Consider the following 25502-nt stretch of genomic DNA (forward strand, 5'->3'; position numbering starts at 1 on the left):
GCAGACGTTGATGCGCCATTCCCCCACCCCTTGCCCCCGGGGCTTGAAATGCCTGGCTCCTCAGTTGGTGTCAGGGCTTTGTCCAAGCCTCACCCTTTGCCAGCCTCATGGCAGGGAGGGGCCAAAGGGTGTCCATTCCCCCCCCACCACCACCACCACATCCCTGAGGAGATTTCACCAGAAGATACTACTACACTCCCAGGCTCTGTCCTGTCTGAACTCTGCCTGTGGGGGACATGGGCTCTTCAGCAGCCCTGGAAGTAGGGGCAGGCAAATGGACCAGCCCAAGAGAATTCTTCTTCCAAACTTACCTTCCCCTCCCTCCAGGAAGTCCTTGCGGAGTCAAAAACTTAAGGGTATCATCCCGTCCCCCAGCTCTTCCCCATAAATCACTGCTGGCCCCAAGGCAAGGGTCTGCTGTCTGCTTGACCGCTTCACCGACCCCTCCCCCTCTCCCCAATGTGGAAATTTGGGTCTAACCACCACAACCTCCAACCTCTGCAGCAGCCAGAAACACCCCGACCTGAACCCTCAGAGTTTAGGGTGTCCCTCCAGCCGGCCCTGCTCTGGGGCCCATGGCTGTGCTCGGGGACGCTAACCGAATCCTAGCCCCTTCCCTCCATCGGGTGGTCCCAGGAGAACTAGGAGTGTCCTTGGGACATAAGGCACATAGAGACCTTCCCTCTTTATGTAAGTGAAGACAGTAAAAATATCTGGAGTTTAAGAGAGTTTAAGTATTCAGCAAAACCAATAAACACCAATCAGCATGGAATGGGTTCCCAGCACATCGGAGATTTTCTTGTGTTGGAAGGCTGACCGGGAGGCTGGCCCCAAAGAGCAGAAAATCAACTCCAGTCATAGGAGGCAGATCTTTCCTCGCCCGGTTCTAGACTTCTCTTTCTCAGCAAGAATTCAGCTTCTTAGCCCAGGGACAGTTAGGGTTCTTGCTGGGTTCCTTTCTCCTCTCAGCTCCTTTAACTGCCACTAGAATGTAGGCTCCTTGAGGGCAGGGATTGTGTCTGCCAACTCTACCCAACAGTCCTCTCCCAAGCGCTCAGTCTGGCCCACAGTAAGCGCTTAATAAAGACTATCAATTGATCAATTAATGATTCACGTGATTAATGACTAATGGTTCACGTGACCCTCGTGGACGGATGTCCCAAAACCCAGGCTTCTCCCTCCCCTCTCCCTGTTCCACCTTCCTTTGCCTCCTTTGCCCCGACCTCCTTTCCAAGCCAGTGTCGGTGCACCTCCAGCCAGGCGGACTGGTTCCAAGGGCGCCGGCCAGACAAGAAGACGGTTGTCTTCGACAGACCTGTTCCCAGGGTCTAGGCCCGTGTTCAGATGCAGCCTAGCGATCTCACTACACCCTTTCTCCCAACTCTCTCTCTCCCCCTTCTCCCATTCCCTTCCTCCATACCACCTTTCCCCCTTTCAGGAACCTTGAGACCCGAGGGGGCCTTCCTTTTCTGGCCAGGCTTTCGCTTTTCTGTGGGAGAACTGTCCATGGCGGGCACCTACCTCCCAGGCTCTCCCTTCTCGTTTCTCCTGTCGCCAGATCAGAGCAATTAGAGAGGCTCCTCCACTCTCACCCCTCTGCTATAGGTGGCCACCCAGAGCTATCGGCCCAAGTCTGCCGTTCCTTCGGGTCCAACCCCAACCCCCCAGCCCCGGCCCCGCTCTGGCCTCAAGGGTGGCAAAGGAGACTGGGAATTCTGGAGTATTCCAGCCCACTGGACCCTGTTCTGGAACCTTAGGGTCAGCAGGGGGATGCCTTTTTACCTGCCCCCTCACCCTTCCCAGCCCTCTCTCTCAGGGACCCTGGGGAAAGTTGGACGGGGTGGAGGTTGGGGGAGGGGGGAGATGGTGGAGCATTTCAGAGCACTAGGGCCCCCCCGCTGTGCTGTCATAGCCTACCCTGGTCAGCCTTGGGGAGAGATTTGGTGGGGCAGGGGGGGACGGAATTGGGGTTGGCCCAGATTGGCTGGGTTTCTGCCAATAGTTTTCTTGGGAACAGCAGCAGGAAGTATGCAGGGCGGATTGCAGGAACACTGTGCTGTACTGGTTTAGGCTGTCCTCCTCCTGCCTGTGCCCCTCCCCTCGGACTCTTCCCCCCCACTCCACCCCAACCTCCTCCTCCTCTCCCTGCACTGCTTGTTCTCTGTCTCCCCCAGGGGAAATTAGATTACGCCTTGTCCCATTCACGCACCTCATCCTCAACCCCCCTGGCAAACCAGAGCCCACCCCACCCCACCCCCCCACCCCCGACCTGTGCCTATGAGCGGAGCTGCTGTTGCTGCTGCAGAGACTTCAGGTCGGTGCCACTGTGCACGTGGCCGGCCACTTGATCCCTCCCACCGAGGATGTGCAGCCCTCTGCCCCCGTGCACACCCACCAGGTGACCCTTCGCCAAGGCGGAAAGGGCCGGGGTTGGGGCTCAGACAGGTGTAATCTAAGCTTCCCTGGTGGTGTAGAGCTTGAACACGACTTTGGCATCCCCTTCCCTGCTCCCCCCATTTTGGAGGACGACAGAGGTTCCTCTCTCCCCAAAATGGCCAGTAATGTCCTCGGCCTGCTCCCCGCTTGCTGAGTGTTGAGATGTGAACACTGGTCAATATCGTTTCTGAGTGCTTCAACCGATCACTTCCACCTTTGATTTACACCCTAACCCTCTCCCTCCCTCCCCAACACCCCCCCCCCCTTTCTCCCTCCCTTTTCATTTGGTTGGTGGGGTGGGGGCGGAGGGGAGGGGTCTCTTCTCCTCGTTGCTTCCTGATTTTGATTTGGCTGTGAATCGGGGTTTGAAGGGACAGGGTCTCGCCCCACCAAGCTCCCCAAATGGGAGCCTGGGCTGGGGGTGCTCCAGGGTTCCCTGGTGAATGAGGCTGAAGCTGCCGGCCTGGCCTCCATCCAAGCAGGTGTGTAAAATCTGGGTTCCTCTATGCCCCCACCCCCCCACCTCCTCTCCCCACCCAGGGCCTGGCCAGCACAGAAAACAAACCAATGGCCCAAGTCTGGGCCGCTCCGGAGACACTGCTGCCTGGACTGGGGAGGAAGGAGTGAGACCAGGGTGGAGGGGGACTGTGCCCAGGGAGGAAGGGTGTGCGTGTGTGTGTGCACGTGTGCATGGGTGTGCCTGCCCATGAGGGTGTGTCTGTATGTGCATATGTACCTGGGGGTGTGTGTTTATGCCTGTGTGAATGTGCTGGCTGGGTGTGTGTCTGGGTTTGTGTTGCTGACTTGGGGAATGGGGAGGTGACTTTCCCGGCTCCATGTGGAGACAGTGCCGAGGTTTCCCTGCATCGGCTGGGATCTCGAAGGAGGTTTCTGCTGCTGACCCACCCCACCACCCCGTGCCCACAGGGTTTGCCCGTGCCTGATTCTACTCTCCAAGTGGCATGGCCCCTCCTCCACGTGCATACGCACGCACGCACACACCTCTTCTCCCAGCCCAGGGATCCAGCCCCTGGCCTCCACCCCAGCCAGCTTCACTTCACCGTAGGTGCCATGGTTGGGGGGGGCGGCTCAGCCGGATGGTGGCTCTGATTTGCCATTTGACCCCGCCCTCACTCCTCCTTCAGACCCCGATTTTCAGCAACCCCCACCTCCCCCCAGCCACCCCACCCGATCTGTCTTTGCTTTGCTTTCCTCCCTCCCCCACCCCCACAATTTTTGGTCATCTCCCTCCCCTCGTTTCTGTTCTTAATTAATCTCCGTTCGGATTACCGTCTAGTTCTGTTTCCACGACAACTCTGTCTGCATCCCACACGCCTATGTGTGTCGCTGTTGATGCTGTGTGCTGGCCAGATCCGTCAGCATCCATCAGCATCCGTTTCCCCATCTTTCCACCCCAGAAATGGATATCTCTGCCCCCTTCCTCCTCTCCTCCCCTCCCCGATCCCTCTCTTCAGCCTACCCCTTCCTCTCCCCCCACCCCCACCCCATTAAGGGCTCATCCCTCCTCGACCCCGACTGTCTGCATGCCCTTCAGTTTTGGTTTAAAGTTCTGTCCATCCCGTCTTAGGTGTGACGCAGGGCTCTTTGGGGGTGTGTGTGTGTGTGTGTGTGGGAAGGGGGGGTGGGGGGTTGTGTTTTCTGAAATGCTGGCAGCTGGCCCCCAGGCTTTCCCCTCAACCATAGTGTAGCCCGGAGCCCTCAGGGGCAGAACTCAAAGAGAGACACAGAGATCAGAACTTGAGCCCCATGTCCAACTGTGAAGAAGCCCTGTCACCTCCGCAAACTCCCCCACGGCCCCCACCCAGTTGACTAAAGGAGACGGGTTCTTTGGCCCATCGCCCCTTTCCCTCTATTGAGTGGAAGCTGAAAGCCAGAGCAAGGATGGGAAGAAAGTGTCAAGCTGAGGGCCGGACCTCACCCCCTCCTCCATCCTGGAGCCCCTGCCAGAGGGCCCAGGTGGAGTTTCGGTAGTGACTGGGTACGGGACGGGGAAGGAAAGAAAAGACTTTTGGTGCCCCCCAATGGGGACAGCAGGCACAGCCCCTGGGCTCCAGGAATCATGCACGGTCTCCCCTTGATGGTCCCCTGGTTGGCACTGCTGCCCCCATGTAGGCAACTGTTCTCGGACTGGGCTAGATGAGCAGGTGGGCTAGAGGGCCCGTGGTCCATGCCCCTGCTCTCCCCCAGATCCCCCACAACCCCGACCGACCAGTCCCGGGCAGAGGAGAATCTGGCCCAGTTCCTCAAATGCCATAGAAAAGTTCCCGCGTAGGCCAGAATCTCCCGCTAAAAGTGCCGTTCTGTGGCCAGAGGACCGGGTTTTCTTGAGGAAGTGTCTACGCCATTCACCCATTAACCCTGTGAAAAAGTCACGGTCCTTTGGGGATCACCCACCATCCCTACCGGGAGGGAGACCGGTCATCCCCCCCCCCCCCCTCCACCTCCCATCCTGACCCTATGTAGGAAATGAGGCAAAGATTGAGAGGCTGGGCTAGGTAGCCTGACCAAAATGCCCAGGTGCTAACAGTTCACTCTGAGTGTGGGGATGAAAATGGGGTGGGGCTCCTAGGGGGAGCCGGTGGGATGGGGCAGGCAGGCTGAGTGGAGACCCTGATCTGGGGTCTGGTCAGAGCCCCGAGGGGTTGCGAGGCCGAGAGTCTGGCCCAGAGGGCCAAGGGGGTGGGAACTGCGGTTTATATCCCTGCCCCCTCAGATAGGAACCCAAATAGGGGAGGGGGCACTGGCCCCCATCGCCCTCACAGAGCTAGTGCCAGTGCCTGAACATCTCCCGAGGGCCCCTTCCTCCACCGTTTCCTACCCACCTTCAGGGACCCCCTGCTCCCTCTCCTAAACCTTAGAGCTTGGCCGCATATTTCAGAAAACGGAGCCCCTAAAGCCAGCCCCCTGCCCGCGTCCATGTTCTACCCTGCAAGGCGCGGAAACTGCATCCGCTTCTCAGCTAAGGAGATGCACAGAACATGTCACTCTTCCTCACCGTGGAAAGTCCATTACCCTGTTTTTATTTTTTTATTATTATTATTCTCTTTCTTATGATTAATTATTCTATTTATTATTCCGCCAGGGCTGTGATGTGACAATGTGACGTTCCACATTGTGTCACATCAGCTAGAAAAAGTATGAAGCATTACAGTGGGTTCCCCTGCCCCCACCCCATCTGTCTGTCTCTGTCTCTCTCTCTCTCTCTTTCTCTTTCCCTCTTCCTCCCTCATCTCTCCCCCTCCCTTTCTCTGTCTGTCTTTCTCTTTCTCCAGTATCCACGTGGGCGTGTGCTAGTAATGCCCAAGTTAGAATCCTCTGCATTTTTCTTTCTCTCTGGATCTCTCTCCTTTGCTCTCTCTCTCTGTCTCTCTCTGTCTCCCTTTCTCTCACTCTCTCTCCTCTTTGTTTCTGTCTCTCCCTCCCCTCTCTATGCCTCTGTCTTTCTCTGTCTCTTTCTCCTTTTTACCTATTTTGCATGATGTTTGTGATTCTGAGAGCTGCATCTATTGATGGAACCGTGTCAGATCTTAAAGAGGCTTCGTTAGGGTTTCTATACCCGAAAACCACAAAAATTTCATTAGAGTTTCTCATCTTTTCCTCTCGGTCCCAAGGGGCAGGAGTTGCGGGAGATGGGATGGGACAGACAGTATGAGGTAGTACAGTGCCCTCCTAAGTAGCCTCACCCACACACACTTTCTGAAAGTCAATTCAGAGCTCCCCAGGGGCATTGCTCATCCCCCACCCCCACCCCACCCCTGGCCATAAATTCAATTTCCCAGGAGGCTGGGGTCCTGTCAAACCAGGGAACCCCCTTCAGACAGGGGAGGTGGCAGGCAAGTCCACTCACTGACAACTGAGTTGGGTGCCAGGGACCCCCAGACTCCTATCCTGGGTGCTGGGTCGAGGCGGGGGGGGGAATCCTGGAGCTCCCCCTCCCCCCCACCAAAGGTGTTGGCGTTCAGTAAAGGGGTCAGGGTTGGGAAGGGAGAGAAATGCTGGATCTGTCAGTAAAGATGAGAAATTGCTAATAAATTTTTGTGTAATTATCTGTGCTGTAATGGGTCTAATCTTGATCAATGGAATCCTGTTGCTATGAAATATCGCTTTATGTCTACCTATTCTATATCTCGTTTGTGAAGTTTCTTATTTTAAAGTTTATGATTTCTTTGTGTTTAGTTTTGATTTCTTTATTTTGCTTTTGGTTTATCTTTTTTTTTTTTAAACGGGGGGTAAAGCAGAGCCGGTTTGTATTGAAATGGTTTTCTGCTTTGTTTTCTTTTTCTTTTTTTTGTTCCTTTGTTCCTTTCTTCCTTTCTTTCTTTCCTTCATCCTTTTTGATTTCCTTTCACCCCGTTGTGCATCTCGCTCCCCTCCCCTCCCCCCACCAGTGCGCCGGGTGGCCCCCCGCTTCTCCATCCTGCCCGTGAGCCATGAGATCATGCCCGGCGGCAATGTCAACATCACCTGCGTGGCAGTTGGCTCGCCCATGCCCTATGTCAAGTGGATGCAGGGGGCTGAGGACCTCACCCCCGAGGATGACATGCCCGTCGGGCGCAACGTCCTGGAGCTCACAGACGTCAAGGATTCGGCCAACTACACGTGCGTGGCCATGTCCAGTCTGGGAGTTATCGAGGCTGTGGCCCAGATCACAGTGAAATGTAAGAGGGCAGGTCCGGGAAGACTGGGAGGTGGCGGGAGGTGGGGGGGAATACCCCGCCATCATCACCCTCATCATCTGTTAACGTGTGTTGTCGGGGCGGGGGGGGATACCCTTTTTCTGGAAACCCAGACCATTCATTCATTCAGTCGTATTTATTGAGCACTTACTGTGTGCAGAGCACTGTACTAAGCGCTTGGGAAGTACAAGTTGGCAACATATAGAGACAGTCCCTACCCAACAGGGGGCTCACAAGGATTTGGTGTGAGGGTGAGGGCCCCGCCACCCGGACCCTTCCTTGTCACCCAGTAAGCTCCCAAACACCCTGATGTAGAACCAAGTGGCCCAGGCTCGTTCTGGGGCCTGGGTGATCGCCCTCTGGCTCCAGCAGGAGCCTTGAATGCTTTTCTGGGCCACTGGGAGCCCGCTGTCCCATTCGCATCCCCTTCCCCCATCTCCATCCCTCCCGGCCCCCAGCTTCCAGGGCCGACTCTCTGGGAAGGTCGGGATGTTCAAATCCCAGAAAGTTTGGGGTGGAGTACCCCAGGGGTGCCGTTCCAGGGCCGTAGCGTGGCCCCCATCAGCCAGCGGTGTAACCCCGGCGCCAGGAGCCACCTCTGCCAGCCTACGACACTGGTCGTTTCCTTCCCCGCAGCCCTCCCCAAGGCCCCCGGCACGCCCATCGTGACAGAGAACACGGCCACCAGCATCACCATCACCTGGGACTCGGGCAACCCCGACCCGGTATCCTACTATGTGATCGAGTACAAGTCCAAGAGCCAGGATGGGCCGTACCAGATCAAGGAGGACATCACCACAACCCGCTACAGCATCGGGGGGCTGAGCCCCAACTCCGAATACGAGATCTGGGTGTCTGCCGTGAACACCATCGGCCAGGGCCCTCCCAGCGAGTCGGTCGTGACCCGGACTGGGGAGCAGGCCCCAGCCAGTGCCCCCCGCAACGTGCAGGGCCGGATGCTCAGCGCCAGCACCATGATCATCCAGTGGGAGGAGCCCGTGGAGCCCAACGGCCTGATCCGTGGCTACCGGGTCTACTACACCATGGAGCCCGACCACCCCGTGGGCAACTGGCAGAAGCACAATGTGGACGACAGCCTGCTGACAACCGTAGGCAGCCTACTGGAGGACGAGACCTACACCGTCAGGGTCCTGGCCTTCACATCTGTCGGCGACGGGCCCCTCTCTGACCCGATCCAGGTGAAGACGCAGCAGGGAGGTGAGGCCTGGGGCCGAGGGGCGCCCAGCGGCGCTGACAGACAGGCTGCTCTCAGTTCTCGCTCTCAGGCAGTGTCTCCTCTGGGCCCGGGAAGGAACCAGAGACCTCCCCACAGTCCCCGGCTGGCCCTTCCCCACACCACCGGGCCGCACCATTCAGAAAAGCAGCAGGGGCGAGACTCTGGAGGGAGACTTGGAGGTGTTGGGTGGCCCATCCCTGGACATGAGGAGGGGGCGGGGCCTCCGGAGGGCCGCCATCACACAGCCCCTCCGGGCGCCCCGGTGCCACTGTCGGAAATGGGGTCCTGGCCTGAACGGACCGTGGGGTCGACCCCGGGAAGGGGGCCCAGTTCACGGTCTCGTGCGCCCGCGGGTCCTCTCCCTATCTGTCATTCGATTGGTAGTGTTTATTAGGCTCTTAGTCCGTGCAGAGCACTGTACTGGGCACTTGGGAGAGAACAGTAGTTAGTGGACACGATCCGGGCCTTCGAGGACCTTATGGTCTAGCGCCCAACAGACCCTAAAATAAATTACAGGGAAGGGGATGCAACCAAATCAAATAATACATATCTAAGTCCCCAGGGGGTGTCCATAAGTGCTTCAGGGTCAGGGCCCAAGGGTGTAGATGATGCATTAGGGAGGGAAAGCAAAGGGGCAAGATGAGGGGTTTGTCAGGGAAGGCTATGTGGAGGAGATGAGATTTTAGTAAAGGCTAGAGAGTGGAGGTCTGTGGGATGCGAAGGGGTAGGGAGGTCCAAGCAGAAGGGAAAGCATGAGCCAGGCATTGACGGCGAGAGACGAGCTGGTGAGTAGGTTGGACTGTAGTCGTAGTAGCAATAGTCTTTACTAAGCACTGACTGTGTGCAGAGCACTTTACCGGGTACTGGGGAAGACTACAGAGGTGGGGATCAGACATGGTCCCTGCCCCTGATGTGTGCTGGTTTGTCAGAGAGGAGCCAGTTTTCCCACCTGCACCCCTCCTGAGGGGGTCACAGGGCTGGTGAAGGAGGGGATGTTGTCATGGGACTGGCAAGCAACTGGGAGGGCTCCTCTGCGGGGTCCCGCCATGTGAGCTCCTGAAACAGAGCAAAGTGGCAGGTTGCGCTCCCCAGGGCTGTGAGCGGGAGCCCATCTTTCTTTCTCCCCTCCAGTGCCCGGGCAGCCCATGAATTTCCGGGCCGAAGCCAAGTCGGAGACGAGCATTGGGCTGTCGTGGAGCCCCCCGCGGCAGGAGAGCGTAGTCAAGTACGAGTTGTACTACCGGGAGGGCGAGCACGGCAAAGAGGTGAGGCTGGAGGTCGGCTGGCCAGACAGGGCTGCGCCTCCACAGGCACGTCTGCCTGGTCCATTGTCCAGTGGTTCATCCTCTCTCTCTCTCTCTCTCTCTCTCTCTCTCTCTCTCTCTCTCTCTCTCTCTCTCTGTGTGTGTGTGTGTGTGTGTGTGTGTGTGTCTCCGTCTGTCTCTGTCTCTCGGCCCCTCTGCTTCCAGGTGGGCAAGACCTTCGACCCGACCACCTCGTACTCAGTGGAAGACCTGAAGCCCAATACGGAATATGCCTTCCGCCTGGCTGCCCGCTCACCACAGGGTCTGGGCGCGTTCACTGCGGAGGTCAGGCAGCGCACGCTGCAGTCCAGTAGGTGTCTCTCCTTTCCCGGGCTTCTCTGAGGGAAGCGAGCGAACGAGCGAGTGAGCGAGCCAGGCTAGGTGCCACATTGTGGGGGCAGGAGGCCCAGGAGCAGGGGGAACGGCCCTGGAACCGTTAGGCGTGTAGCCGTGTGTGCACCCGTGCACTTGTGCGCATGCGTGGGGGTGAGGCGGCCCAGGGGGCTCCCTCCGCCGCCTGTCCCCATCTCCCCTTCGACCCCAACCTGGGGATGGAGGGAGCCCTGGAGCACCCCCAGAAGAATTGTCGTGCCACTGGCCTTCAGAGGGTGGAGCCAATTGGAAGGGCTCTCTCGTCCCCTTTGGGCAGAGGAGTCCCGTTGAGACCGGATCCCCCGAGTGGGACCGTCACCGGTCGTCATCTTCGTCGTCGTCATCCCTGCCCCAGTGACACAGGAGTGGATCCTGCCCTGGATGCGGGGTGGCGGGGGAGGAGGAGGAGAATGAGAGAGACAGCTGGGTTAGTGGGGCCGGAGGGTGTCCATAGCCCCAAAGTGCTGGATTTTAGTTTAATGGATTGTCACCTTCGCTGTTGTCCCGGGGATGGTGCCCCCACCCTCCCATCCCCCCCCCCACCCCCCTGCCCCCCCGATGGCAATATTTCCACCCAGATCTTGGCTTGGAAAGGACCAGGTCGGGGGGTCCTCTCCGTGCATGAGTGGCTGTGGCCGGCTGGTCTGTGTGTCTTCTGTCTCTTCCCATCTCTACTCAGTCGTGATCGTGGAAGCCGCGGACAGAGCCCCCTCCCTTCCCCTCCCCGCCCTACCCCATGTCCCCCATTCCTCCATCCCGCCCCGGGCCCAAGTGGGACTGCTCAGTGAGTGCATGTCTGTGTGTGTGCATGTGTGCGTGTGTGTGTGTGTGTGCGTGTGTGTGTGAGGGGGAGGCGGTTCTCCCCAACGTCAGGCCACTGGCCACTAGCGGCCATGCCCTCTGAGCCAAAAGCCTTAGGGCAGAGAGTGAAAGAGGTAGGGTGCTGGGCATGTTTGGGGGTGGGGGGCCGGGGGGATGGTGGGGGCGGGGGGGAGGGGGGCGCGGACTTGCCTGTGTGCTTTTCTTTCCCTTGGACTGTCCCACAGTCTCCGTCCATTCTGCCTCCTCCGGACTGCCAGAGCTGTTGGGAAGGGGGTGTGCAGGGGAGGGGACGGGTCGGGTGGAGCCAGAGGTAGCTGGAAGGGCTTAGTCAGGCCAGCGCATAGCCCGAGGAAAGAGGCAGCTAGCCAGAGGGCACGGGGACTTGGGAGGAGTTGGACTTCTCTCTCCTGGGAGAGAATGGGGATTCTGCGGCCTTGCTCATTTTTACTGAGGTTTGGAACTCTGAATCCCCTAGTAGTGCCCCACCCCTTCCCCTGTCAGCCAGATGATTTCCCAACCCCTGACTCGAGGCCGAGGTTGTGGTCCTAGCAGGCAGCCGGGCATTTTCCTCCCTCCCTCCCCCCAACCCCAGAATCTCCACCTTCCTTGGCTTCTATCCTGTGGGGATTCTTCCCCCATGCCCTGCCCTCCTCCCTACTCTGCAGCATCCCCTTTCCCCCCCCCGCCCCCCCCCCGTCCTCCCAGGCCCCGTTCACCGCCCTCGGGATTGTGTCTTCATCTGTCTGCCTGTCTGTCCGTCTGCATGCGGCCACTGTCCCCCACCCTGCCCCCCCATTCCCCACCCACCCTGCCCTCCAGCCGCCCTCCCCCACCCTCCACCGACACGACACGCCAGGGATCAATGCCCATTTCAGTCTTTGTCACTGCCTCTTGATCTCAACTTTGCTCTGTTTCTGTCCCCAGGTTTCTTTCTCTTTTGTCTTTGCCTCTGCCCCAGTTTCTCTATCTCCTTTCTGTCCCTGTATGTCTGTCTGTCTGTCTCTACCGCTATGTTTCTGTTTGTTCACCTTCTCTGGCTCTCAGGTTCTGTCTCTATGCCTTCTGGGCCTTTATCTCTCAGTCCTGTCTGCCTTCATCTCCTTTTGTGACTCTGTTTCCCTACCCTTGGGTCTCCGTCTCTCACCTTACTAGTTCTTTGTGGTGTGTTCTCTATCTTTCTCTCTCTTTCTCTCTGTTTCACTGTTTCTTTCTCCCTCACTCTAGCCCCCCACCCCAAGCAATCTCACCCAACCTGCCCCCCATCCGTGCCCCCCCTCCCCGTGAAAAGGCTTTTCTGGTGTCTGGTGGGGAGTTCTCCCACCTCTGCTGTCAAGTCCATGCCCCATCCATCTCACAAGCTTCCCCCATCCCCCGACCCCAGCATCCTCCCAGCATCCTCCCTGCCCCTCTTTGCCCCAGCACCTTCCGCATCTCTGCCGGGCGTGGCCTCCCCGAGCCGCATCATCACCAAAGCCAAATCCATTAAACTAAAGGTAAAGTATGGCTTTCTTTCTGGGGCGGCTGTGTTTTGAACTCTTCCGGTACCAGAGACCCAGCCCCCAGCCCCTGAACCCCTTAGCCCCTGACCAAGCTGGAGAATTCGCTCTCACTACCACGCTAGCTGGCAGGGCCCAGCCAACTGGTGTCCCTCCAAACGTCAAAACCCACCCCCCCCCAACCGCCAAACCCCAACGCAGACCCCCTATTTCATCCCTCCGGGTGGGAGTCCCGTCTCCCCCCCCCCCCCCGCCCCTGAAGGCAGTCTCCACTAGGCACCTCCAGGCCATGCCAGTCGTCTCTGGTACTCTAAAGGGTTTGAAAACACCACCGTTCAGTCCGAGGTCAGTAAGGGTCAGTCCCGAGGCTTGGGCCGTCTACCTCAAAGCCCGTGCACGGTGCCGCACAGGTGAGTACAGACAGGTCTCAAGCCGATTCACAAACACAGCCCACCCTGTGTGGGGTCCTGGCCCCACCAGGAGCACCGTGGAAGTGTGGGGACTTGGGGGGCAGCGGGGGGGGGCACACACGGGCGGCCTCCCTAGCGGCCAGCATTTACACACAGGTTGGGCTGACCTGTGAAGGAAACTCCGGCGGTGCCGTGCCTCCCACCCCCCCACCCCCACAAGGGTCCCCGGTTTTGAGCAAGTGACTGGATTGGTCCCGGGGATCCCAGTAGCCGGGGCGGGGGCCGCGGGCACGAAGGGCAGGACGGCCAGACCCTCTCTGGAGCAGGTTTCTGAAATTTCCAGGCAATTCCTCACAACGCCCTCCATTCCTCTCCTGTCCATATCTCCATCCCCCAGACCAGGATGGTCTACTGTCTCATTTTCACCTGGCTTCCTCCTACCCCAACTCCAAGGAGCTGAGCGAGGAAGGAAATGTGGCGGGGGGCTCTCCTCCTTCCTCTCTCCCCTCGCCCCCACTGATCACAGTCCCTCAGAAACCCACTCCTGAGGTGGCCTGGCCCCTAGGGGGCTTGTTCCTCCACCTCCACCCTGCCCCTCCCCTCCCCACCCTCGTAAGAAAGTCTGATAAGTTAGCAGTTGAAGTGCGGAAGGTACGTAACCAGACGGGAGCTCTCTTGAAGACGTTTTCCTTTTTCTTTCATTGTTTCTTCTTCTTGTTTTTGATTAATTTACTCTTCTTTTGTGCCGCTTCTAGTTTGGGATTTTGGTTTGGTTCATTTTCCCTGCCCCTTTCCCTTGATATCCATTTCCCTTTGGTTGGCATTTGGTTTCCATTTGACCCACTTTGGTCGGGGGCGGCTAGCCGGGGAGATGGGGCTGGGGGTGATGGAAGGGGGAGGTTGAGTTTGGAGAGTAGGGACAGAGTCCCCGGACAGGGTCAAGAGGCACCGGGGCCTGAACTCCGCGGGCCAGGAGAGTCAGGGGACCCGGGTTGTCTCTGCAGGGATCCTGCTGTGTGGCCTCCGGTGAGTCCCTGAAACTCTCTATGACCCGGTGTCCTCCTCTGGAAAGTGGGGAGAAGAGTCCTCGGCCTCTCCCTGACTCCCAGGGACAGCAGGGTGGTGGGGGGGGCCAGGGGAGAAGGAACCAGATCGGGGATGGGAAACCCAAAAGCCCAAGAGGCCAGACCCCTTGAGGGTTGACCGGGACCTGGGGACATACCGTTTTTGGAAACGGCCATCATTAACCGGGGCCGCTCCATCCCCGAGACCTTCTCTGGACAGATTAGGTGCCCACTGTGGCTCCAGCCGCCCCTGCTTCCCGAGTCAGAGTCCTGGTGCTGGGTCTGAAGGGATCAGCAGAGCGGGTGCCCCTTACTTGCGTGGTCTGTGTGTGAGGGTGTGGGGAATGGAGATGCTTGGCTAGCCCCTCCCTGCCACCCCCATTCCTTTGGATTTTGGTTTTGTTTCCATCGCCTTTAGACTTTTGAGTTGGTCTTCCTGAGCCAGCTTTTGTTCGTATGTTTTATTTTAGGTTCTTTTGTTATCATTTTCTTTTCTTTTTTTATCTTTCCCATCTTTTGTTTTTTCCCTCCCGTCCCACCTCCCTTCCCTCCCTCCCTCCCTCCCTGCCCCCCCCCACCCCAATAGAACCGTCCGCCCCCCCTCAAGACGTAAAATGCGTCAGCACGAGGTCCACTGCCATTCTGGTAAGTTGGCGCCCGCCGCCAGCCGAGAGCCAAAACGGCGTCCTGGCGGGATACAGCGTCCGCTACCGTGCGCTGGATTCAGAAGACCCAGAGCCCAAGGAGGTGACCCGCATCCCCCCAACGGCCAGCCACATCCTCCTGGAGTCGCTGGAGAAGTGGACGGCATACCGCATCACCACCGTGGCCCACACGGAGGTGGGGCCCGGGCCGGAGAGCTCCCCTGTCGTCGTCCGCACAGACGAAGATGGTAATTGGGCTTCCTGTGGTGGGGGCGGGGGGCGGAGGGGGAAGCCGGGGCCGGGCATGGAAGGGGCAGGAGGGAGAACCGGTGAGTAGAGGAGGGATTGGCCAGGTGGCATCCCTGCCCCAAGCGCCAACTCCATAGGGGATGCTTCCCTAGTCCCATTCCTTCCCCCGCAGCTGTCTGGGCCGGACAGACCCCCAGCCTTTCTCTTTCCTCCTGGGGCTCTGATGAGATCCCCAGGGCTTCCGGGCAGAGCTGGAAGGTCTCCGACCCCCTACCTCTTGAATGCCTGCCCGCCCCTCCCCAGCCGAGTCCCACTGATGCCCCGCCCCATTCCCTCTTCATTGTGGTGGTGGTGGTCACCACTGAGCACTGTAGTGGACACTTGGGAGTCGAATGCATGGTCCCTGCCATCAAAGAACTTCCCTTCTAATGTACTCCAAATGAAGAATTGAACTGGTGCTGTTGGTGGTGGCAGTAGTAGTAGTAGTAATACTCCTGCCCTCTGGGGGAAGTGTGCTTAAAACTAATAATAATAATGATAATTGTGGTATTTGTTAAGCATGAACTGTTACGCTGTTCTAAGCGCTGGGGTAGGTGCAAGATAATGAGGTCCCACATGGGGCTCACATTCTAAATAAAGCAGGTATTGAATCCCCATTTTGTAGCTGAGGGAACTGAGGCACAGAGAAGTGATTTGCCTAAGGTCACACAGCGAGCCAGAGCTGGGATTAGAACCCAGGTCCTCTGACTCCCAGGCCTGTGCTCTTTCCATGAGGCCATGATGCTTCCCTAATGGATCAAGCACTAAGCATTTTTCCTGCACTTAATGGACTAAGTGCTGGCAGAGTACAAAGCAAGCAGGGTACAGTCCCCGCCCCCAAGGGGCTGCCACTCGAATGGGGGAGCCACACCTAAAAGTATTTCCAAACCGAATAATCGTCCCAGATCACGGAATTTGCGACTAAACGTTGGCGCACAAGGGCCGAGCCTGGGCTTAGCCATGCCGGCAGCGGGATGATGGATGCTCACAGCCAACTGTCAATGAGACCCAGTGAAAAGTGGCGGGGTCACTCAGAGCCGACAGTGGTCCCTTTTGCTCCCCAGCCACCTGGAGATGGCCCGGGAACAGGATAGTTAGAAGGAGTCTCACAGTCTCCCCTACCCCTAGGCCAGGGCCCTGTATCTAGGTGGCTCCTTCGGTCCAGTCTGGGCTGCCCCTGTTCTGCCCATCCACCCATCCTCTGGAGGGTCTCCAAGGACTGAGCTGGTTAGGGTTCTTTCCCTCTGCCCTCCTGCCCCATGGTTCGGTCCCCGGGTTGTCAGGGTTAGGGGGTGAGGGCTGGCTCTACCCCCTGCTCCCCACTATCCTGCTGACCCACAACCCCCATGACAGTCAAGCACGTTGGGAGGATGCCCTGCCCTGGCACTTCCCCTCACCTCCACTATCCCTCCCCGGGCCGCTGCCCCATCAGCACGGCTCCCCGGCAGCAGACAAGGAGCCCCATGCTTCCCCGGCAGCCAGCCCAGGCCCCGGCCAAGTCTTCTGGAGCTCCAGGGCCTGGACTCGCTAGGCCAGAAAGCAGCCAAAATGACCATTCTGGGCACCCCAGCAGTTGTTTCTCTAGAGCCATCAATGGCTCTTTTCCAGACCTGAACCCAGCGGGCCAGGGGAAACAGATAATCCTCACCAGGCCACTCGGGGTAGGCAGGGAGATGGAGGTGTCAGATCAGCATGAAAACGGGGGCGATGGGGAGGTCGGGGGGCGGGGACGTCTCGGCAAACTCGGGCCCTTTGGCTCTCCAGTGCCCAGCGCCCCGCCCCGGAAGGTGGAGGTGGAGGTGCTGAACGCAACGGCCATCAAGGTGCTGTGGCGCTCGCCCATCCCAAGTCGGCAGCATGGCCAGATCCGGGGCTATCAGGTCCACTACGTGCGCATGGAGAATGGAGAGGCCCGGGGCCCGCCCCAGATCAAGGACGTCATGCTGGCGGACGCCCAGGTTAGGAGGGTGGGCTCAGGTGGGGGCGGGAGGGGCAGGGCGGGGTAGGGGGTGTCAGGGGATAATGGGGCAAGGAGCGGGAAAGGGACTGGGCAAGGGCAGGAGTCAGGTGGTGTATGGAGGGTGTGTGTCCTAAGGACATCTCGCCTGCCACCGCAGTCGTCATTGAGATTTGCCGCTCTCCCCAACCCACTTCCTGTTCCTCTCCAAGCTCTCAGACCGCAGCCTGTGGGGAGAAGGCCAGGCTCGTCCTGGAGAGGAGAGATTCTCTCTCTCTCTCTCTCTCTCTCTCTCTTTTTTTATGTCTCTGTCTCTCTCGCATGTTTGGCGCGCCGCCCTGCTCTGCTGTTTCTCTCATTGCCTCGACTCAGTTACTGCCTCTGGTTCCAGACATCCTTCCTCACACTGTCACTCTCTTTCTCTCTGCCCTTCCTTCCCTCTCTCTTCCACCTTCCCCTCTCACGTCCCCCACTCTCTCCTCCTCTGCTCAGTGGGAAACAGATGACACTGCTGAATACGTAAGTACCCACCACCTCCAGTGGCCCCCCCCGGCGCTGTTCTGGCTGGGGTCTTCTCCCCTCCCCCTCCTGCCCTGCCCTGTCCTCTCCCTGTCTCATCCTGCTTGTTCTGCACCTGTCCCTGCTGCCTCTGTCCTGTGCTCCTTCCTCTGGCCCTCCCCCATCCCACGCACGTCTCCCTCGGGGTCCCCTCGCATGTGGGTCCCCTCAGCTGCCTGTGCCTGCTGCCGCCACCTTCCACAGAGGGCCTTCCCTTTGGGGGTCCTGGGCAGGGCAGAGATGCAGGGATCTAGGAGGGAGTGAAACCCACCCCCACCCCTGCCCCCGTGCCCCACCCCACCACCAAGTTGGATTCATCTTTGCAGAGCAGTTTTCAGTCCGGAGATGGTTTTGGGGGCCCCGGAGGTGGAGTGAACTTAGACCCGAGCCCAGATCATGCCACCCCCACCCCAACCTCCAATTCCACAGGGGAAAAGCCTGATAGGCCTGCTGTCCGATTTTCTTTAGGTCAACCCTGATTCAGTTTGCATCCCTTAGTATTAAGCACTTAGTACAGTGCTTTGCACACAGTAAGTGTGCAAAAAATATGATCGAATGAACGAATGAATCCCTGGTTAGATGTGGGGGCTGGGGTACCCTGGAGCCTCCCGAGGGACCCGGGAAGGAGAGGAGATGGAGGGAAGAGCCAAAGGGAAACCCTGCTATGTACCGCTGCCCTGTCTGGTCCCCCGTCCCTACCCACCGGCCCGTCTCATCTCAAGCACTTAGTACAGTGCTCTGCACACAGTAAGCACTCAGTAAATAGGATTGAATGGATGAATCTCATCGTCCTGGGGAGGGGGGAATGTGCATGGATGTCAATCAGTTATACTTACTGAGCACTCACTCTGTGCAGAGACTGTACTAAACGCTTGGGAGAGTGCAATCTAACAAGAGTACGTTTGTATGTGTCTTGTCTGTGAGAGGCTGCGGGTGATGGGGCTGGGCGCCAGGTGTGTGAGACAAGACTTCTTTTAGACTGTGAGCCCACCTTTTAGACTGTGAGCCCACTGTTGGGTAGGGACTGTCTCTATATGTTGCCAATTTGTACTTCCCAAGCACTTAGTACAGTGCTCTGCACATAGTAAGCGCTCAATAAATACGATTGATGATGATGACTCCAAGAGTTTGTGCTCAGCACTAGCAAAGCCAGTTTGAAACTGTAAGACCTTTCTGAAGGCCTTGGAGACGGAGGGTGCACCTCCCAGCAATTGCACAGATATCTAACCATCTCCTCTCTTTGCAGCCAGGGGGGCTTCCGAAGGGACGAGGGAGGGAGGAAGGAACGGACGCGTGGACGGTTTTGCAGACTGTTGAGTCCCAGATGTGGGTTTGAGATGGATTCTGGCACGGCCAGATGGGTGAGGCTGCAGGTGCTGAGCAAGTGTGATTGGACCTGTGAGGGTGTGCGCCTGTTGGGTATTCTTACAGTCGTATTGCCTGCGTTCGTCTTTGCATATTTGCTGTTTGTAAAATTGGGTGTGCGAATGTGTGCGTGCGCACACCCGGGGCTGTGTGCCTGAGCGTGGCGGCACTGGCACTCACCCCAGCGTCTCCCTGGCAGGAAATGGTCATTGCCCGGCTGCAGCCCGAAACCTCATACTCCATCACCGTGGCCGCCTACACCATGAAGGGGGACGGGGCGCGCAGCAAGCCCAAGCTGGTGGTTACCAAGGGCGCAGGTAAAAGGATGGCCCCACCCCTGCCCCGCATGCCCTTTAGCCTTAAGACCCATGCTCTCTTTGGGAAAAGTGGGTGGGAAGGAAAGGGAGGAGCTTTGAGATTCCCACCCCCACCCTAGGGGGGCCAGCGGGCCCCTCACCCTCTCTGTGTGTCCCATGGACATGAGAGCAACCCTCCTCCCCCTACCCCTCTGGGCCCGACAAGGTCCTTGAGGCCAGAGATGCTCCCCTCCCTCCACTGTCTCTCTCCGCTCCAGGTTCCTTTCACGGGCCGGCTGCCTAAGTGCATCAACAAAAACTGGTTTGCTCCAGCCAAGCAGCTATTACCCCAACTCAATTTCCCCACCTCGCAGTAGCTATGTTAGAAAAAAAAAGATCTGCCAACCAGCCCAGTAAACATCTGTTGATTCGTTGCACCTTAAGCAAGGAGTGCTGTCTTTCGTGATGGCTCACGGCTGGAGCTGAATTTAAATACCATACTACATCTCCACTCTCCTCCTGGAGCATCCTAAGTGCTTGTGCAATGAAACACTTGCTTCCTCCCTCCCTCCCTCCATTCTATTTGTGTCTGCAAATATATTTCCAGAGCCAGCTGATGAGACCCAAAAAAAAACCCAGTGACAGAAAGCGGGTCCCAGGCAGGAGGGGACAGCGGACGTTGTGCTGACTGTCCTACCTGATGAATCGGAGGGGTGGGGGAGGGTCCAGAAAGTTCCCACCTGCTCCCAAGAAGGGGTAATTCCCTTTTTGACTGTGGTCCAAGGCAGTGCTCATAACGGCGAGGAAGCCGGCTGTTCGCTATCCTGGGGGCCAAAGCGGGACAAGGATTTTTGAGGGGGACAGATGAGGTTAGGGCTGCACAGCTAACATGGTCTGAGGAGTCTCCAGCCCTGCGTGGAAGCCCTGGGGTCTCGTTGGACCCCCGGGAGAGTGAGGCCAGGGGTCCGTTCTACATCACGGGGGGCGGCCACGACCACCTCAGCCCCAGCCAGGAACTGGGTGTGGGCAGAGGTGGGGACGAGGTCGCTGAGGGAGTGGTGAGATTGCTGGTCCTTTCTCCTCCTCCTCACCACCACTCTGGAAGGTTCCTGTCCCCCCCTCCTCAGGGGGTTTCAGTCTGTGCAAGTGGATCCCCACCCCCCACACCAGCTCTCCGGGTCCATGGGAGCAGCCAGCCACCCTCCCGAAACCCCACCCTTAGTGACGTAGCCCAGAAGTCCCCCTCACCGCTACCCTCAAGCTCCAAGCTACTTCCCAGTTGTCTAAACCCCGGAGGAGACCGACCAAGCCTCTGCCACACATGCTGTGTCCAAGACAGCAACCACAATGGGAAGGGGAGAGAAAATCAGGCCTTGGGGGAAAGGTGAAAGGATTTGAGGGATTCCCCTGGGAGAAAGCGTCGAGAACCCAGATGCCAATTCCATCAGGGCCGTGGGGGCTTTTGTATTGACCCCTGGGGATGAAGTCACTGTTGCTGTCAGCTGGCCATCAAGGCCAGACTCCCACCTTGCTTCCCCCAGGGCTCTACCCAGGGGAGCTAACGGGGTCAGAGAGACACCCCCCCCTTCCTGATTGGGTCTCTGTGACCCCTGTTAACTCCCAACTGGCCCCCCCAACCCTTTCTGCTCCTCCTGTACTCTCAACAGGGAGTCGTCTCCTTATGGTCAGTGCTGCTAAGCCTGGAAAAATGGAGAAAGCCAGAGGAAATGGGCCTGAAAGAGCCCCCTTGGACCCAAGGAAGACCTTTCGAACTGTCAGGGGTGGGGGCCCAAGGAATGGCCAGGGAGGTGGGGGAAGAGGTGGCCGTCCACCAGGTCTTGGACGGAAAGAAGAGCTCTGTCCCGAGCGGGTTAGTCATCTGCCCACGTGGAGGCAGGGGGTTGGCCCAGGCAAGCCTTTGCAGTGTCTTCAAGCCCAGCCGAGGGACCCAGGGCCCGCTTCATCCTCCTTCAGCCCGATCACCCACTACCCCCTCCCCCACCCTGCCCATCTCCTGCTGCCGCTGCCAGCCACCCTTCTCCCAAGTGGCCAGGGGGCGTCAGAAGGGGCAATCGGCGAGTTGACCGAGCTCGTCTCTCTGCCTGTCTGTCTTCCCACAGTTCCCGGGAGACCCACCCTGTCTGTGCGGCCGACTGAGGACAGCACCCTGCTGGTGCAGTGGGAGCCACCCGCCGGCTCGGAAGGCCAGGTTCTGGGCTACCGGCTGCAGTTCGGCCGCCAGGATGTGCCCCCTCCAGCCACCCTGGAGTTTCCAGCGCAGCAGACCCGCTACGTGGCCGGCGGCATCCACCGGGGCGCCACCTATGTCTTCCGGCTGGCGGCCAAGGGCCGGGCGGGCTTCGGCGAAGAGGCCGTGGGGGACTTCGCCACCCCGGAGGACGTGCCCCGGGGTTACCCCCAGATCCTGGAGGCCGGCAACATCACCTCTGCCTCATTCCGCATCGGCTGGCTGCCCCCTGTGCTGGCCGAGAGGAACGGCGCCATCGTGGGCTACACAGTGGCTCTCCGTGAGGCCGGGGCCCCCGGCGGCCCCGTGGAGACAGAGCTGCCTGCCACCGGGGCCGAGAACGCGTACACCCTGCGCGGCCTCAAGCCCGGCACAGCCTATGACGTGAAAATCCGCGCCCGCACGGCCAAGGGGCCGGGGCCTTATAGCCCTGCGGTCCAGTACCGGACCTTCCTCCCGGACCAAGGTAGGACTGATCCGCTCCCTTCCCTCCCCCCCGTCCCCCCTGGGGGCACGCAGTTCATCGGCTGAAGTCAGGGGACCACCGGTAGGGCGTTGCTGCTATCTCCCCTTTGCCCCCTCCTTCCCTCCCGGCCCCCCGTCTGCCCCTCCCCACCCTCCACCCAGGTAAGTGCCATTTTCTCCTCCACGTGATGCACGTTTAGTCCAGACGCTTCTGGTGAGATCAGTCCTCCCGACAGGTGGGCCAAGTCTTTCTTCAGCTTTGTGGTAATCTCTCCCTCCCCTCAACCTCTCCCTCCCCACCCCCCCACCACTTCCCCACCTTTGCCTTGGACCTGATCAAAAGGCACTCCCCCAGGTCATCGGTCACTGCCCCCCTGCCACAGCCAGCTGCAGTTCTGCCTCGGGGTCAGGGCTTGGCGAAAGACAGCAAGGACAGAGAGGAGTGGAGAGGAAAAGGAAGAGAAGAGGGACAGACAGGCAAGCAGGCAGGCAGGCAGGGCCCTGTGGAGGTGAAGAGGCTAGGGTTAGGAGCCTCTGGAGAGTCTGGACAGGCTCCAGGCCGGGCAGAGACCGCAGTGGATCCTGCCATCCTCCACCTCCACCGAAGACTCATCCCTCCTAGGCCCCGGGTCTGACTCTTTCTCTCTCTCTCCCTCTCCTTATCCCCCACCACCTCCCTCACTTCCCCCCGAATCCTTCCTCCCCGGCAGTTTCCCCCAAAAACTTCAAGGTGAAGATGGTGATGAAAACGTCCGTCCTGCTGAGCTGGGAATTCCCAGAGAATTACAACTCGCCCATCCCGTACAAGGTGAGGGGGCCTGGGGGCGGCCACGGCCGCACCAGATTAGATCTCACCCTCCCTCCACCCCTGACTCCCCTAATCCCTGTCCCTGTTCCTGTCCCCCATCCTGCCCCTCCCACCAACCCCGATGAGGTGGCTCCTTCAGGGCAGGGATCGTGTCTTTGCCTCCTCCACTTCTCTGAGCTCACAGGACAGTGGCAAGCACTCAGTAGGCACCCAGCACGGTGCCCCTGCATCCAGGAGGTGCCCGGCACTGCTCCTAGATCCAGTAGGTGCTCCTAGATCCAGTCGATACGGTGCTCCTGCGCCTGGCCCGGTGCTCCTGCATTCAGTAGGTGCCCGGTACAGTGCTCCTGCACCCAGTAAGTGCCTGTCACAGTGCTCCTGCACTCAGTAGGTGCCTGGTACAGTGCTCCTGCACCCAGTATATGCCTGACACAGTGCTCCTTCCCACAGTAGGTGCCCGGTACAGTGCTCCTGCATCCAGTAAGCGCCTGGTACAGTACCCCTGCACCCTGTAATTGCTATGGTGTGCTGCGCACAGCAGATGCCCAGTAAGGTGCTCGAGATGCAGCAAGCACCCTGCACAATGCTCACACAGAATAGGCACCTAATACAGCTCTGTGCATGTATATGGTGTTCTACACCCAGTACAGTGCTTTGCACCTGGTACAGCACTTTCAAAATAAGTGTGCTGTTTATAGTGGACTTCCGGTATGGCACTCTGCCCCCAGTAGATGCCCAGTATAGTGCTGGGTACCCAGTAGGCACCCGGTACAGTATTTTCAGTAACTCAGTAGCATTTCTGGCCCCAAAATGTAAACAGAGCAATGGGGAGAGTCCCCAAGGGAAGGATAAGGTCCCTGCCCTCGAGGAGCTGACAGTCTAAGTTGAGAGGAAACACACCCACGTAAATGTTGTGCATACAGCGGGAGCCGGAGGAAATCTGTCGATCTAATGGGTAATAGTAAGAGTGGAAAAGTGACATGATCAAAGAAATAAGGAAATAAAGGAGTGGAGCGTGGAAATGGAGATCATTGTAACCGCCGCACACAGCAAGCGCTTGGTACAGTGTCTTAAATGCCGTAGGCTCCCAGTACGGTGCTCTGCAAGTTGTTGGCACCCAGTTCGGCGTTCTTCACTTGGCAGGGAGGGGCCCGGTACAGTGCCATGCACACTGTAAGCATCCAGTAGGATGCCCTGGCACCTAGTAATCCCCCAGTAGGTGCCCGGTATGGGACTGGGTCCGGAAAAGGCTTCAATGCTGTGTACCCTGAAGGTACCCAGTTCAGTGTTCTTCACCCAGCTTGTGCCCAGTATCATGCTCTGTATACTACAGGTGCCTGGTACAGTGTTTGTCACCCAGCGGGTGCCCTGTACAGTCCTCTTTAAACTCGGCTCTGCCGCCTAAATGCTGTGTGACCTTGGGCAAGTCAGTTCACTTCTCTGTGCCTCAGTTCCCTCATCAGCAAAATGGGGATTCAATACCTGTTCTCCCTCCCACTTAGACTCTGAGCCCCATGAGTGTCTTGATTATCTTGTATCCATTCCAGTGCTTGGTACAGTGTTTGGCATATAGTGAGCACTTAACAAATGCCACAGTTATTACTATCATTATTCTTACTGTAGGTGCCCACTATAGTGTTTTTCACCCAGCAGATGCTCAGCTCAGTGCTCTGCACACTTTAGGAGCCCTGTTGGGTGTTCTTCACCCAGTAGCCATCCAGTACAGCGCTCTGGACACTGTAGGTGCCTTATACAGTGTTCTGTGCCCAGGACTGTGTTATTCTGAACACAGTAAGCATCCAGTAGAGTGCCCTGGCTCATAGTACACCCTCAGTCTGGCACCCTTCACACAGAAGGTGCCCGATATGGGACTGTATGTAGCAGATACCCAGTGGGTGCCCCGGGCAGTGCTCTGCACCCACTATATGCTTCAGCGCTCTGCACTCAGTACAAACCCAGTGCAGTACTCTGCACACAGTGTGCTCCGATGCTTGGCACTGCCTCCAGCTGGGCCCAGAATAGGTGTCCAGTAGGAAACTGTGCACGAAATAGACATCCAAAATGATGCACATGGATTATGGTCTATGGTCCATGCTCAAGTGCTCTGCACACAGCAGGTGTCCAGTTCAGTGTCTTGCACATGGGAGGCATGTGCAAGGAGGCGCCCAGTTCATTGCCGTGCACACAGGAGGTGTGGTGCTGTTCATGCCGGAGGCACCCAGTTCGGTGCCGTGCAAATGGGAGGCGCCCAGTCCAGTGTCATGCACACTGAAGGCACCCAGTTTGGTGCTATGCACACAGGAGGCGCCCAGTTCGGTGCCGTGCACGCGGGAGGCGCCCAGTTCGGTGCTGTGCACGCGGGAGGCACCCAGTTTGGTGCTGTGCACGCAGGAGGTGCCCGGTTTGGTGTCCTGCACATGGGAGGCACCCAGTTTGGTGCCGTGCACGCGGGAGGTGCCCATTTGGGTGCCGTGCACGTGAGAGGCTCCCAATCCGGGGCCGTGCACATGGGAGGCGCCCGGCCCGCACCTGGACTACCAAGGCTGCAGGTCTTGCAGCCAGCTCCGTCTCAGCCCCGCAGGGCCGGGGAAGCTGGTCCCCGGCCGTCCCTTCTTTCCCCGTCTCAGCGGCCCCTGGTCAGCGTTGGACAGTCTCCCCGGGCCAGGTCCCCCACCTTCCCCGTCCCCCCCGCAGATTCAGTACAACGGGCTGACCATCGAGGTGGACGGTCGCTCCACGCAGAAGCTCATCACCAACCTGCGGCCCAACACCTTCTACAACTTCGTCCTGACCAACCGCGGCAACAGCATGGGCGGCCTGCAGCAGACGGTGACCGCCTGGACGGCCTTCAACGTGCTGGCTGGCAAGCCCGCTGTCACCCACAAGCCCGACTCGGACGGCCACGTCACTGTGCTCCTGCCCGATGGCGAGAGCCCCGTGCCCGTCCAGTAGGTCCCTCCCCGGCCCCTGCCCCCGCTCGCCGCCGTCCCTCCCCCGCCCTTACCGGGCCCCATCCGCCTGTGGGGGTCTCCAAA

The 25502-nt window shown here is 58.7% G+C and overlaps 1 protein-coding gene across 16 annotated transcripts in view; it reads left to right on the forward strand.

Moving 5' to 3' along the window:
* Positions 1-25502, forward strand: part of PTPRS (protein tyrosine phosphatase receptor type S) — a 95857-nt gene that overhangs the window by 56794 nt on the left and 13561 nt on the right. For 6 of the 16 annotated variants that reach the window (XM_038740621.1, XM_038740625.1, XM_038740623.1 and 3 more), the window contains 11 exons: positions 6846-7115; positions 7770-8351; positions 9502-9635; positions 9840-9984; positions 14425-14730; positions 16535-16728; positions 17220-17246; positions 18850-18967; positions 21067-21660; positions 22370-22467; positions 25162-25415. In XM_038740621.1, coding sequence (XP_038596549.1) covers positions 6846-7115; positions 7770-8351; positions 9502-9635; positions 9840-9984; positions 14425-14730; positions 16535-16728; positions 17220-17246; positions 18850-18967; positions 21067-21660; positions 22370-22467; positions 25162-25415 — 2722 coding nt within the window. The remainder of the gene's footprint in view (positions 1-6845; positions 7116-7769; positions 8352-9501; positions 9636-9839; positions 9985-14424; positions 14731-16534; positions 16729-17219; positions 17247-18849; positions 18968-21066; positions 21661-22369; positions 22468-25161; positions 25416-25502) is intronic. The other 10 variants (XM_038740631.1, XM_038740634.1, XM_038740633.1 and 7 more) reach the window with 2 other exon arrangements.

The sequence above is a fragment of the Tachyglossus aculeatus genome, chromosome X1 (assembly GCF_015852505.1).
Source record: "Tachyglossus aculeatus isolate mTacAcu1 chromosome X1, mTacAcu1.pri, whole genome shotgun sequence".
NCBI lineage: Eukaryota > Metazoa > Chordata > Mammalia > Monotremata > Tachyglossidae > Tachyglossus > Tachyglossus aculeatus.